At 37.9% G+C, this 14,059-nt stretch overlaps 1 protein-coding gene across 4 annotated transcripts in view; it reads right to left on the minus strand.

The window, feature by feature from the left end:
* Positions 1–14,059, minus strand: part of LOC127410350 (NBAS subunit of NRZ tethering complex-like) — a 288,769-nt gene that overhangs the window by 267,278 nt on the left and 7,432 nt on the right. For all 4 annotated transcript variants that reach the window (XM_051645563.1, XM_051645560.1, XM_051645561.1 and 1 more), the window contains 2 exons: positions 2,344–2,477; positions 800–933 (listed from right to left, as the gene is read on the minus strand). In XM_051645563.1, the coding sequence (XP_051501523.1) occupies positions 800–933; positions 2,344–2,477 (268 nt within the window). The remainder of the gene's footprint in view (positions 1–799; positions 934–2,343; positions 2,478–14,059) is intronic.

Consider the following 14,059-nt stretch of genomic DNA (forward strand, 5'->3'; position numbering starts at 1 on the left):
CCTTACTTTTAAACACTTAATACGCAATGCAATTTCAGCGCTGATTGCGCCTTTTTAAATAAGATTGTGATTGTTTAGTGAATAAGATGCAGGTTTTTGCACAGAAATACCATGCACAAAATTAACACAACTGTTTAGTGAATTCCCCCCTTAATGTTTCCAGTTCTGATTGCGATTCTTCTTAACAATTCAGATTCCTTAACGGTTGACTTTTTTGAGGAAGTAGCACTTGGAAATAAGAAATGCTATTTTTATTGCATTTGCTGGCCTCAGCAGCCTTTTGCCAAATGTTAAAATGATTTCGTATTTTAACAGGTGTGTTTAGACAGATTTTTTTTAATTAAGATGTTTTATTCATTTATTAAGTTTTATAAAATAGGCCTGCCACTAATTAAAACAAAACTCATAATGTGTATCTTTAATAACACACTGACCTATCAACAACCATCCAATAATTATTTCTGATTTAAGTACACATATAATAGTAACAGTTTCAGTTCAAAAGGTGTTTCATTTACTAAAAAGAACCAGCTGATAAGAGTCATTAGTTAGGGAGGTAGCATTGTATGTTTTGTGGTGTAGATTCAAAAGAACCGACTAAAAAGTAATTTGTTTGAAAATCAGGCTGCCACATCGGCGGAAGAAGGTACGTTTGAGAACCATTAATTGAACTGAAAGTCATACAAATAATTTGGTTCCTGTATTTTATTTTAATTTTTTTCTGGAACTGGTTCTGAATAAGAACTGGTTCTCAGTTCCCACCCCTAGCTTTAACCTGAACAGGTTCCTCTCCACTTACCTGACCAGGTAACTCTTGAGCTGGCCACTATAGGTGATGACCAGTAGCTCTGCTGACCACTGTGCACTGGCAGTGTATTCCAAGAACATCAGACCAGCAGCTGCATAGCTAAAATCTCCAGGGAAGCACATAGCCTAGAGAGATAGCGAGAGAGACAGCCAAAGTAACACATCAATAAAAGCAGTGGAGAGATAGGAGCAGAGTTAGAAAGTGACAAAAATATATAGAGTCATACAGGTCATTACTCTCTGAGACTCGGCAATAGAGAGAGAGAGTATCTTGTGAGACTAAACTAATAGCTTCTGACAGAGAAATGGGAGAGTGTAGAGTACTGTGGGGGAGGATGAGAAAGAAAAAGAGAAAAAAGAGAGTAAAGGGATGGCAATAGGCTGACTGGAACCTCACTATCAGTGCAATCAAAAGAGACACAGAGGGACTGATGGATGGGGGAATTTAAAAGTATTAAACGGGTGAGGGCAAGACAGCTCTCTTTCTGATATAGAAACTTCTCAGAAAATGTCCTTCAGGGGGCATCAGGGGGCTTAGAGCTGAAGGGAGCCATAAAATGTGTTTCTTGCTTGGGCAACAGAGTGGGGAAAGCTCCCTCTCGAGAGAGCCAGGCACGAAGGCCTGAGTCTAGCCAGTCAAAGTACTGTAATAGAGTACAGACAGAGCAAGAAAGAGAAGAAGCAAGCAGTGCAGAATTGTCAGTGGAGGATGCACATAAGCCTGAAATTCAGCCCTGTGTCCGAAAATGCACACTTCCCTAGTGTGACAGTGACACTTTCTGCCTGTAAGTCATTTTGCACGTTCTCATAGTATTGTAGTTGCAGCGAATTACTGAGGCATAATGCATTTTTATGCCATGTTGTTCATAACAGTTGTCAGTTGAGGGGGCTATTTTACTACTGTTGTTTTTAACAACCATTTCTGCTCTCAATAAAATGCAGAATACTCCATATTGAAGATACATTAGGCAAACATTACCCTGATAACAAACTGAATCCATTGTGATTCTGAAGTGTGCAACAAGTTGACACTTTGCTGTCCAATAAGGCCACGGGAGCCAAGAAGCTATCAGGTTAGAATAGTTGAAAAATAGGAAACGGCAGAGAAAGAGTCGGACGGCTCTTTTTAAAAGTAAGTGCTATAAAGAAAATAGTTTCTCGTGGATCAATTGTAATTGTTTACAAACATCAGATTAAACTGTTTTAGGTTCACGTATGTTCACGCAAGAACTAAACCATTGTTTTAAGTGCTAAACAACTAAGTTCTCGTGTGAACATGCAAGCCAATTTAACAGTTGAGAAGTTCTTCAATGAATTCAATACATACTATGAAAGCATGGGAATTCAGGGACAGCCCAGCTCACACCTCAGAACCGTTACTGTGCAGGGCAAGTAGAATAAAGGTCAACAGAGAGAGAGTGGGAGAATAGAAAAAAAGAGAAAAAGTGAGAGCAAAATGAGAAAAGAGCAGAGAGAGAGATTGATAGGTGGTGAGAAATGAAGACAGACAGGGAGTACAGTTGAAGGATGACATACCGGCGGTATAATGAAGAGTTCGCTGCCCATCAGGTCAAAGACACGGACCGTGCCAGTGCTGTCAGCATGCGCCAGCAGAGCACAATCATGACTCCATGCTACCTTACGCCAGTGAGGATTTGGATCCTTGGGCACTGAAGCAGGACAGAGAACAGAAACATATATATGTACACTGTATATATATATATATATATATATATATATATATATATATATATATATATATATATATATATACTATCGTTCAAAAGTTTGGGGTCACTTGACTGAAATTTTCTCATGATCTTAAAAACCTTTTGATCTGAAGGCGTATGCTTAAATGTTTTAAATTAGTTTTGTGGACAAAAATATAATTGTGCAAACATATTAATTTATTTAATTACAAAACTACAATTTTATAAAAAAAAAAAAAAAAAACTTTGAAATGGATGACTTGGAACGAATAATTAAGAAAAGCAGCCACTAAGTTTCCAGCATATAGATGGGAACTCCTTTAATACTGTTTAAAAAGCATCCCAGGGTGATACCTCAAGAAGTTGGTTGAGAAAATGCCAAGAGTACATTTCTGCATAATCAAGGCAAAGTGTGGCCACTTTGAAGATTTCAAAATATAACATAGTTTTGATTTATTTTTGATTTTTTTAGTCACAAAATAATTCCCATATTTCCATTTCTATTAGTGCCCGATATATCGGTATCGGTGTATATTTTACCAATATGCGCCAATATGAAAACTTTTTTCAGAACATATAATGCAAAAAACAATGTTTTAGAATTGGTGTCATAGCGTAGTTTGTCCAGCAGAGCACGCTCCGACACTGAACTGATGGTGGCTCTGCAGAAAGGGCAGAGTTCAGTGGCCTCTTCACAGTAAGTTGTTAACTAGTTTGTGAAATACACACTGGAAACTTAATAAACAATGACCCCATCATTTTCCCTTTTCAATATTACTAATATAACGTTAACCCTGTCCCTGACAACCGTCACTCATGTCTGTTTACTGTTAGCCAGCTATAGTTTGTCAGTGCAGTAAGTAATGTAGCAGATTGAAAGGTAAACATCTGAGCATCTTTTTGCAGCTCAACAGACAACGGTGCAGTGGTGGATTGTGTCTTTTGAGTGTTGATTTCACGCTATGTTATTACCTAGTTGGTGAGACACAATTAGGGCTTCCCCTGACCAAAGTTTTTCCTAGTCGACAGTAGGCGTTAGTTTAAGTCATACGTTTATGAAATTAATTTAATTACTTGAATATATTTTGGGGGGGCATCAGAAAATGGTTTAAGTTCCAGGGCTGAGAAAGAATGTCATAAGTAACATTGCTAACACTGTTCTATATTACAGAGAAATACTAAACAGTAATAATGAGCCTTTGAAATATACATTTTACAAGCGTACGCATGGAGGCGTGCAGTCTCATGAAGCATCTAAAAGGTTCTCACTCTTTGTTCCTGTCTTCAGATTTTGTCTTTTTTTTCAAGAACAGTATCGTCTATGAGTGCTGCAAATTACCTCAGACATCTCAGCTCAGGAGGTGTTTTGAGTTCAGTTCACTTTATTTCAGATTATTGTGACCAACTCTGCAGCCTATAGCCTACATCTGTGTTTAAAACATAAAATATTACAAAAACACGTTCACCTCGAACCGTGATTTATATTTCAGTAATCATTATCTTTTATCACTTCATTATTTTAATTGCTTTTTCATTTCATTTGGAGAGCAATTTGAATTTAGAATGTATTTGATTTAAGTTTTTCATTTTTTAAATAAATGAATTAAATTTTCATTGCAAAATCACTAAAGCAAGAATATTCATCGATCCCTCAGGCCAGGGGTTGCCGATGTAATTGGATATTACAATATGTATATGTACATATATATACATATATACACACAGGTGCATCTCAATAAATTAGAATGTCGTGGAAAAGTTCATTTATTTCAGTAATTCAACTCAAATTGTGAAACTCGTGTATTAAATAAATTCAGTGCACACAGACTGAAGTAGTTTAAGTCTTTGGTTCTTTTAATTGTGATGATTTTGGCTCACATTTAACAAAAACCCACCAATTCACTGTCTCAAAAAATTAGAATACATCATAAGACCAATAAAAAAAAAAACATTTTTAGTGAATTGTTGGCCTTCTGGAAAGTATGTTCATTTACTGTATATGTACTCAATACTTGGTAGGGGCTCCTTTTTGCTTTAATTACTGCCTCAATTCGGCGTGGCATGGAGGTGATCAGTTTGTGGCACTGCTGAGGTGGTATGGAAGCCCAGGTTTCTTTGACAGTGGCCTTCAGCTCATCTGCATTTTTTGGTCTCTTGTTTCTCATTTTCCTCTTGACAATACCCCATAGATTCTCTATGGGGTTCAGGTCTGGTGAGTTTGTTGGCCAGTCAAGCACACCAACACCATGGTCATTTAACCAACTTTTGGTGCTTTTGGCAGTGTGGGCAGGTGCCAAATCCTGCTGGAAAATGAAATCAGCATCTTTAAAAAGCTGGTCAGCAGAAGGAAGCATGAAGTGCTCCAAATTTCTTGGTAAATGGGTGCAGTGACTTTGGTTTTCAAAAAACACAATGGACCAACACCAGCAGATGACATTGCACCCCAAATCATCACAGACTGTGGAAACTTAACACTGGACTTCAAGCAACTTGGGCTATGGGCTTCTCCACCCTTCCTCCAGACTCTAGGACCTTGGTTTCCAAATGAAATACAAAACTTGCTCTCATCTGAAAAGAGGACTTTGGACCACTGGGCAACAGTCCAGTTCTTCTTCTCCTTAGCCCAGGTAAGACGCCTCTGACGTTGTCTGTGGTTCAGGAGTGGCTTAACAAGAGGAATACGACAACTGTAGCCAAATTCCTTGACACGTCTGTGTGTGGTGGCTCTTGATGCCTTGACCCCAGCCTCAGTCCATTCCTTGTGAAATTCACCCAAATTCTTGAATCGATTTTGCTTGACAATCCTCATAAGGCTGCGGTTCTCTTGGTTGGTTGTGCATCTTTTTCTTCCACACTTTTTCCTTCCACTCAACTTTCTGTTAACATGCTTGGATACAGCACTCTGTGAACAGCCAGCTTCTTTGGCAATGAATGTTTGTGGCTTACCCTCCTTGTGAAGGGTGTCAATTATTGTCTTCTGGACAATTGTCAGATCAGCAGTCTTCCCCATGATTGTGTAGCCTAGTGAACCAAACTGAGAGACCATTTTGAAGGCTCAGGAAACCTTTGCAGGTGTTTTGAGTTGATTAGCTGATTGGCATGTCACCATATTCTAATTTTTTGAGATAGTGAATTGGTGGGTTTTTGTTAAATGTGAGCCAAAATCATCACAATTAAAAGAACCAAAGACTTAAACTACTTCAGTCTGTGTGCATTGAATTTATTTAATACACGAGTTTCACAATTTGAGTTGAATTACTGAAATAAATGAACTTTTCCACGACATTCTAATTTATTGAGATGCACCTGTATATATATATATATATATATATATATATATACACACACACACACACACACACACACATACACACACATAAACACACACATCTCGTGAAGGAGGGAACAAAACAAAATTATTCACACACATGATGTATTTTCCCAGATAACAAAATACCCGACCGTTAGAGAATGCAAAGATGAAGTAGGTTCTTTGCCAGAGAGATGCTTCCCTTCACAACTGTTGTAAACTTCCAAAAAGTTGAACAACACACATTTTAATTGCACTTATTTTTTTTTTAATTATCCCATATTTAATTATATGTTCGTCGATTTTATGTGGAGCTTTTTCTGCAACCAACCGACCAATCAAAACTTGGTCAACCAAGACTCTTCTCGTCAACTAACCTTTGGTCGACTATCGGGGGGCAGCCCTAGACACAATGCTGGAAAGTAAAATAAACAACGTTCGTCTTTTACTCTCCATGGCAACGAGCTCATAGCTAACTAGCTAACCACGTAGCTACTTTCACTGTTGTCAGCTGAGTGCAAGCTAATGAGTAAACATGTATTCACCAAACTGTTTTGTTTAGGATTCACAGTTTGGTACCCCCTTCAACCGAACAATTCCAGTCATTGCATTTATAAAATATAATATTTAAAAGTCTGGTTTTCCACCATTGAAAGTTTCCCCTGAACTTGTATAGCAGAATACGGTGTAACACCGCTGCCGCTGTTTATCTCGACTCGGCAGTATTAATATAGTCAGCATTTGACTGATACTAAACAGTAATACTGATGTTTATTTAGTTATTTGTTTTATTTTTATTTATTCTTTATTTTTATGGTCAGCATTTGACATACTAAAAATACAGTACTGATGTTTATTAAGATATTTATTGTATTTTTATTTATTCTTTATTTCCTCAGTGTTAATTTCTAGAATTTGTTGACAATGTATAATAATAATGTCAAATATTCTTTGATAAAAATATTTAAGAAAGCAGCCTTCTTAGAACCTTTGCATAGTCATATCGGTGCAAAATCTGTGAAAAATCCACATAGAAAATGTCTGTTTTCATTCCAGCTCAAATTAAATATATCGGCCACCATATCGGTAATCTGTGAATTTTCCCTCTCTAAAATCGGTATCGGTCTCAAAAATCCCATATCGGTCGGGCTCTAATTTCTATTATTCCATAGTTGTGATGACTTTATTTTTATTATTCTAAAATGTGAAAAAAATAAAGAACGAGTGTGTATAGTGTAGTGGTAGAGTGTGTATATGTGCAGTTGTGCTCAAAAGTTTGCATACCCTGGCAGAAATTGTGAAATTTTGGCATTGACTTTGAAAATATGACTTTTCATGCCAACAAACTGTCTTTTATTTAAGGATAGTGATTATATGAAGCTATTTATTATCACATAGTTGTTTGGCTCCTTTTTAAATCATAATGATAACAGAAATCACCCAAATGGCCCTGATCAAATGTTTACATCCCCTTGAATGTTTGGCCTTGTTACAGACTCACAAGGTGACACAAACAGGTTTAAAATGGCAATTAAAGGTTAATTTCCCACACCTGTGGCTTTTTAAATTGCAATTAGTGTCTGTGTATAAATAGTCAGTGAGTGTGTTAGCTCTCACGTGGATGCACTGAGCAGGCTAGATACTGAGCCATGGGGAGCAGAAAAGAACTGTCAAACCTGACCTGCGTAACACGGTAATGGAACTTTATAAAGATGGAAAAGGATATAAAAAGATATCCAAAGCCTTGAAAATGCCAGTCAGTACTGTTCAATCACTTATTAAGAAGTGGAAAATTCGGGGATCTCTTGATACCAAGCCAAGGTCAGGTAGACCAAGAAAGATTGCAGCCACAACTGCCAGAAAATTTGTTCGGGATACAAAGAAAAACCCACAGGTAACCTCAGGAGAAATACAGCCAAACAACTATGTGATAATAAATGGCTTCATATGATCACTATCCTTAAATAAAAGACAGTTTTTTTGCATGATCAGTCATATTTTCAAAATCAATGCCATAATTTCAAAGAGCACAACTGTATGTGTGTATATATATATATATATATATATATATATATATATATATATACACACACACACACACACACACACACACACACACACACACATACATACATATACACACACACAGCCTGGCAAAAATGTTTTTGGCATACTCTAATATTTCACTGGATCGCCTTTAGCTTTGATCAAGGTGTGCAATCGTCATGGCATTGTTTCGACAACCTTATGCAACGTCACAACATTTACTTCCATCCAGAGTTGCTTTAATTTATGGCCGAGATCTTGTATTGACGACGGGAGATTCGGACCTCTCCGTAAAGTCTTCTCCAGCACATCCCAAAGACTTTCAAAGGAGTTGAGGTCAGGACTCTGTAGTGGCCAATTCATGAGTGAAAATGATTCCTCACGCTCCCTGAACCACTCTTTCACAATTTGAGCCAGATGAATCTTGGCATTGTCATCCTGGAATAAGCCCGTACCATCAGGGAAGAAAAAATCCATTGATGGGATAACCTGGTCATTCAGTAATTCAGGTTGACAGCTGACTACATTTTATTGCCGCAAAATATTGCTAAGCCTAGACCTGACCAATTGAAGATGCCCCAGATCATAACACTGCCTCCAGAGGCTTGTACAGTGGGCACTATGCATGATGGGTGCATCGCTTCATGCGCTTCCCTTCTTACCCTGACGCGCCCATCACTTTGGAATTGGGAAAATCTGGACTCATCAGACCACATGACCTTTTTCCATTGCTACACAGTCCAATCTTAATGCTCCCTAGCAAATTGAAGTAGTTTTTTCAGATTAGCCTCACTAAGAAGTGGCTTTCTTGTGGCCACACAGCTGTTTAGTCCCAATCCTGTAAGTTCTTGTCGCATTGTGCGTGTGGAAATGGTCTTACTTTCACCATTAAACACAGCCATGAGTTCTACTGTCGATTTTTTACGATGTAACCAAGCGTTTTGGTGATCTCCGATCACGATCATTCAAGAATGTTTTCCGACCACATTTCTTCCGTGAAGCTGGTGGTTCACCACTATCCTTCCAGGTTTTAATAATGCGTTGGACAGTTCTCAAACCATTTCCAGTGATTTCAGCAATCTCCTTAGTTGTTTTCTTTGCTTGATGCAGGCCAATAATTTGCCCCTTCTGAGACAGAGTAACATCTTTTCCACGACCACGGGATACATCTTCCGACTTGGTTGTTTAAGAAATGAGAAGCTACACACTGCATCAGTTAGGAAAAAAACAATGGTAAATGCAAATAATACAATAGTAATTAACCCTAAAATCGAGAGTAGATAGAATAGAAAAATAAATAGGCTTATACATTTTTATGAAGGAGAAGAAAACACTTCCCATATATCTGTTGTTGACGTCAAAGGTGGTGCGTCCAACCAAACTCTACAGTGTTTTGGCAAAAATTCATCTATCACTTAAAAGCTAGCCAAATAAGGCATATATGCCAACAAGGATGGGTCACGTGTAAGGATGTAGATGGTTAATTGGCTAACCGATTATCCAGCATTAATAATGTTTAACTAATAATATCGGTTAAAAATTAAACTGAGAGGTTAATTAAAGAAACAACAGAGGTAATTCAATGGTGCTATCCAAGGAGCTATAAAATAATTATCCCATAGGGCACGTTATGTAAACACAAGGGCGCTGTTAACATGTAAACCACTGTCATCCTCTCAGTCTGAAAGCCAAAGAAATATGAAGCATGTGCTGTGGGACTGTGTAAGCAATCCAATCAAAATTTCAAAAGTCAAAAATATAAGAAGGAAATATACGGTTGTTGATTCAAATGTTGATGTAATAACTTTTACTAAATCTGCACCTCTGTCATGTGACCCTGTTTTGTTTCAGCCAGTATAGAGTTTTGTCATGCCTGTTTGGTCACTTGTCTGATTCATGGCTTATTGGTTAACCAGTTATTAACCGGTTAATATTGGCCCCAAAACTACGCAAGGTAAAAGAAAATATGACCCAGGCTACATTAAATACAGGTTCACTTGCAACACGTATAAACATAGATTTGTGATGACCAATAATGTGATTGTAGCTCAGCATGAATATACGTTAATCGGTCCACAGTTGGCTTTGGCGCTTTGTGCTAGGGATGCCACCGATCTGATACTGATGTTTCTACACAGATCGGGTATCGGTCCAACGAGCCCGATCCAAATCTGATACCGCATGTTGGTCATTGACGTTACTGTCAAGCAAAAGAATGACATAAATAACCTTAAAATCACCATTAAAGTAGTCCATATAATCAGAGCATTTTATTCAGGCTCTTATAATAATAAATATACACAGGGCCGGCCCGTGGCATAGGTGACATAAGCGGTTGCCTAGGGCGCAAAATGACAGAGAGGCGTGTAGGATAGTTTTTGTTTTTTTTTTGGGAAGTGCGCCCTCTCGTGCCGACTGTGCACCCCTCTACCCATATATTGAGCACTAGCGCTACGCGATTATATTATAGTCGGATCCTTATCATATGTGGAAAAAATTAGTGTAAAAATAACCAAATTATCCTTTTTCTCAATTAAACCTTTTCAGTGACAAACTTTAGCAAAATCCCAATAGATCTTCGCATCATTCGCACACAGAAGGGACACGTGAGCAAAACCAAGCGAGAGAGGAATATGTTTGTTCTTTGTGTTATTTGTAAAATGCTGAAGTCCCTCACACCTGTATGCGAATGTTACTCTGGCAGTAATCATTTATCAGTGTCATGCATTCTGTATTATTCAGTTGTGTGCTGAATGGGGTGCCAAACAAACCATTGACGAGACCCACATCATGACCCATGAGCGTGTAAACGGGTTGATAATATTTTCAGAATAAAACATCTTTATCCACTTTGTGGCAAACATTAAAATAAGCTTTTAGAATCTATAATTTCCTAATATTTTATTTTATTATTAAACCAAACTCCTGATGTAGAGTGTTAAACTGAATACTAAATTACCACTGCCGTTAAGTACGGTAAAATAAACAATTATTTTATTCAGCCATTATTCAGTTTTACCAACACATGATAGATGATAGAAATGTAGCAGCAAAATGTCAAGCAATCACAGAATGGTCCCATCAGTCTGTAATCACTTCAGAAAATTGTGCATCATTCATTGAGTGCATGAGTGCACTACTACTTCTGGGCTTAAAAGATACAACTATGCAGAACTTTTTATCTTCTCTTTTCCAGGATCTACTTAACAGCTGATGTGGCCCCTGTACCAAAATAATCGCACACACTTGCTCAATTAAATATGTAAGACTAATACCGTAAATTGGCAAGCAGATTTCCTTGATTTTCCTTGGGGGGGCGCCAATCTAAAATCTCACATAGGGTGCCAACAGAGCCTGGGCCGGCCCTGAATATACAGTCAGCATGCACAGCTAAGTAGTCTCTGGCACCACGCTTTACTGAACAAGCGCCGCTCTACCGACACACACGCATAAACGCGCAGAGGCTCGTGATGCACAATATTTGGTCGCTCCACACAAACTCCATCTCAAATGTAGATGATCAATAGTTCAGCCTGCCTATAACATGCATTGAGAACAGCACCAGACAAGCATTTTACCAGATGTTGAATGAGAAGTGAATAACACTACAGTGAATTAGCCTACAAACAAACACTCAAACACAGATTTCCTGGAGCGCTCAGCACCGGACTTTCAAAATAAAAGCCTTAAGAAATTACAACTGAAATGTATTACCAATATATAGCACAATTATTATTAAAATGTATTATTATTATTATTATTATAAGTTACAATAAAAACAAATTGGGTTCCAAAAATTACTGTGTAATTGAAAAGTGGATTGATACTAATAAAACTAAAATTAAATTAATATATAAAGAAATAACAGAGAGAGAGAGATCTGAAGTCCAGATACAAGTTAAAATGTGTAAAGAGAACTTTTCTACTCAAGTCTTTCACTGGAATTACTGTTATTTTTGCTGCTGCATCCTGCAGAATAGTTAACAATAAAGTTTTGCACATGCTCATGTAATAGTTTTTTTTCCCCTATTTTATAATGTAATAATGTATTGTTAGAGGTTTTTGTTTCAATACACAGAGTGTACTCCCAGTCAGTTCCACACAGTGAAATACAGATGTTCTAAACTCAATAATAAAAAAACAACACTGTTATCGGATCGGGATCAGTATCGGCCGATACTAATAGTTCAGGTATCGGAATCGCAATAGAAAAGAATTGTATCGTTCCAACCCTACTTTGCACATGCTTCGAAAGACAGGTGATGCATGAGGTGTATTTAACTCAACGAATTTGATACCCTTCCTAAAAATATTTTATTATTCATGTATACTTAGACAGATTAACACTGTAGTTCGACAACGCAAAAAACCGCTGCTTGAATATACACTCACTTCACTTTATTAGCAACACTATGATTCAAATAAAATTCCCGACATGGTCTTCTGCTGTTGTAGCCCATCCACCTCAAGGTTCGACTTTTTGTGCATTCTGAGATTAAATTCTGCTCACTACAATTGTACAGAGTGGTTATCGGAGTTACAGTAACCTTTCTGTCAGCTCGAACCAGTCTCCGTTGTCCTCTCAAATCAACAAGGCATTTCTGTCCGCAGAACTGCCGCTCACTGGATGTTTTTTTGTTTGTTTTTGGCACCATTCTGAGTAAACTCTAGAGACTGCTGTGCGTGAAAATCCCAGGAGATGCGCAGTTACAGAAATACTCATACCAGCCCATCTGGCACCAACAATCATGCCATGGTCGAAATCACTGAGATAAAAAATGTTCCCCATTCTGATGATTGATGTGAACATTAACTGAAGCACCTGACCCATATTTGCATAATTTTATTCATTGCACTGCTGCCATACGATTGGCTGATTAGATAACTGCATGAATAAGTAGGTGTACAGGTGTTCCTACTAAAGTGCTCGGTCAATGTAGCTCGATTATAACTGCACATGTAAACAAGACTAAAAGGTACATTTTCCTATTCAGCCTTTACATCCTGTTAATAGTTTTGCATACTGTTGAGCCTATACAGTTCATAGTAAAATTAATCAATTTCAAAGGAAATTTTTGTTTAATTTCGTACACCAAATGCTTTTGTTCACAATTGATCAAAAGCTAATTTTACTTATTCTCCAACATTTCCAAGTCCAATTTTCTGATCTGTCTCTCTCCTACTTGTTTGCCTGCCAAACAGGTGCTCCATGTTTTTACTTTGAAGGTGGATGAAAATCAATACAATTATGGTCTAATCTTAAAAAGAGCAGTGTTTTAAATTTAGCATCAGCTTGCAAAACTGAGATACATTTTCCTGTTACAACCTCCACAGTGTCGAAAAGACAGAATGATCAGCCATCAAAAGCTACTGAAGTACAATGTAACCATGTCAAACAGCACTGACCACAATCTGATATGTCTTGGAAGGAAGCCTAAGCAGACTGGGGGGTTTCAATTTAAGTTAAAAAACACAGCTTGATGACTTAAACACTAAAGCAACACTTAAACATCAGTCATGTGAAACATCGGCTATGTTAAAAATCAGTTCCAGGGCCTAACAACTGTTTCATCACAGTGGCTCATCGCAATAAACCAGAGCCTCCTGCAAACTACAAACAGCATGCTTCAAAACGCATGCTTGGGAAACCATCTAACTACAGCGCATCAGACAAGAGAGGGTTAATCAAATGGACCTTCACTTAAAAACATTTGGCTTTGGTCTGAGTTGTACCGCTGAGATCAGGCGCGCACGATGCTGCAGTGTACATCAAAGCCAACGGTTGCCACAGCAACCCTGTGTTGGAATCCAGGAAACGCAAGCTGGCGATTTCTATTCAGGTAGAAATGCACAGAAATATCGGAGAGAAAGATATTCAATAATTCACAATGAAAGATGGCATTAAGCAAGATAAATATCGTTAGGGGAAACGCTTAAGCAGGGCCCATAAATCGCCCCTCAGCTGTTAAAAGCTAATTAATCTAAGATGAACGGCTTGGCCAATATGCCTGAATTTGTGAGATGAGCATACTGTATGGTATCTGGGCAGATCTGCACATCGTAAATCTCATTTAAATAAAAAGGGGGGGAAGATGGAAAAAAAACGAGTGCTTTTTAAAAAGCAAATGTGCTTCGTCAGCAAAGCCACCCAGCGTGTACTTGCTATAAAAATGTCTCTCTGAGACTG

This window comes from Myxocyprinus asiaticus, chromosome 19 (genome assembly GCF_019703515.2).
Source record: "Myxocyprinus asiaticus isolate MX2 ecotype Aquarium Trade chromosome 19, UBuf_Myxa_2, whole genome shotgun sequence".
Lineage (NCBI taxonomy): Eukaryota > Metazoa > Chordata > Actinopteri > Cypriniformes > Catostomidae > Myxocyprinus > Myxocyprinus asiaticus.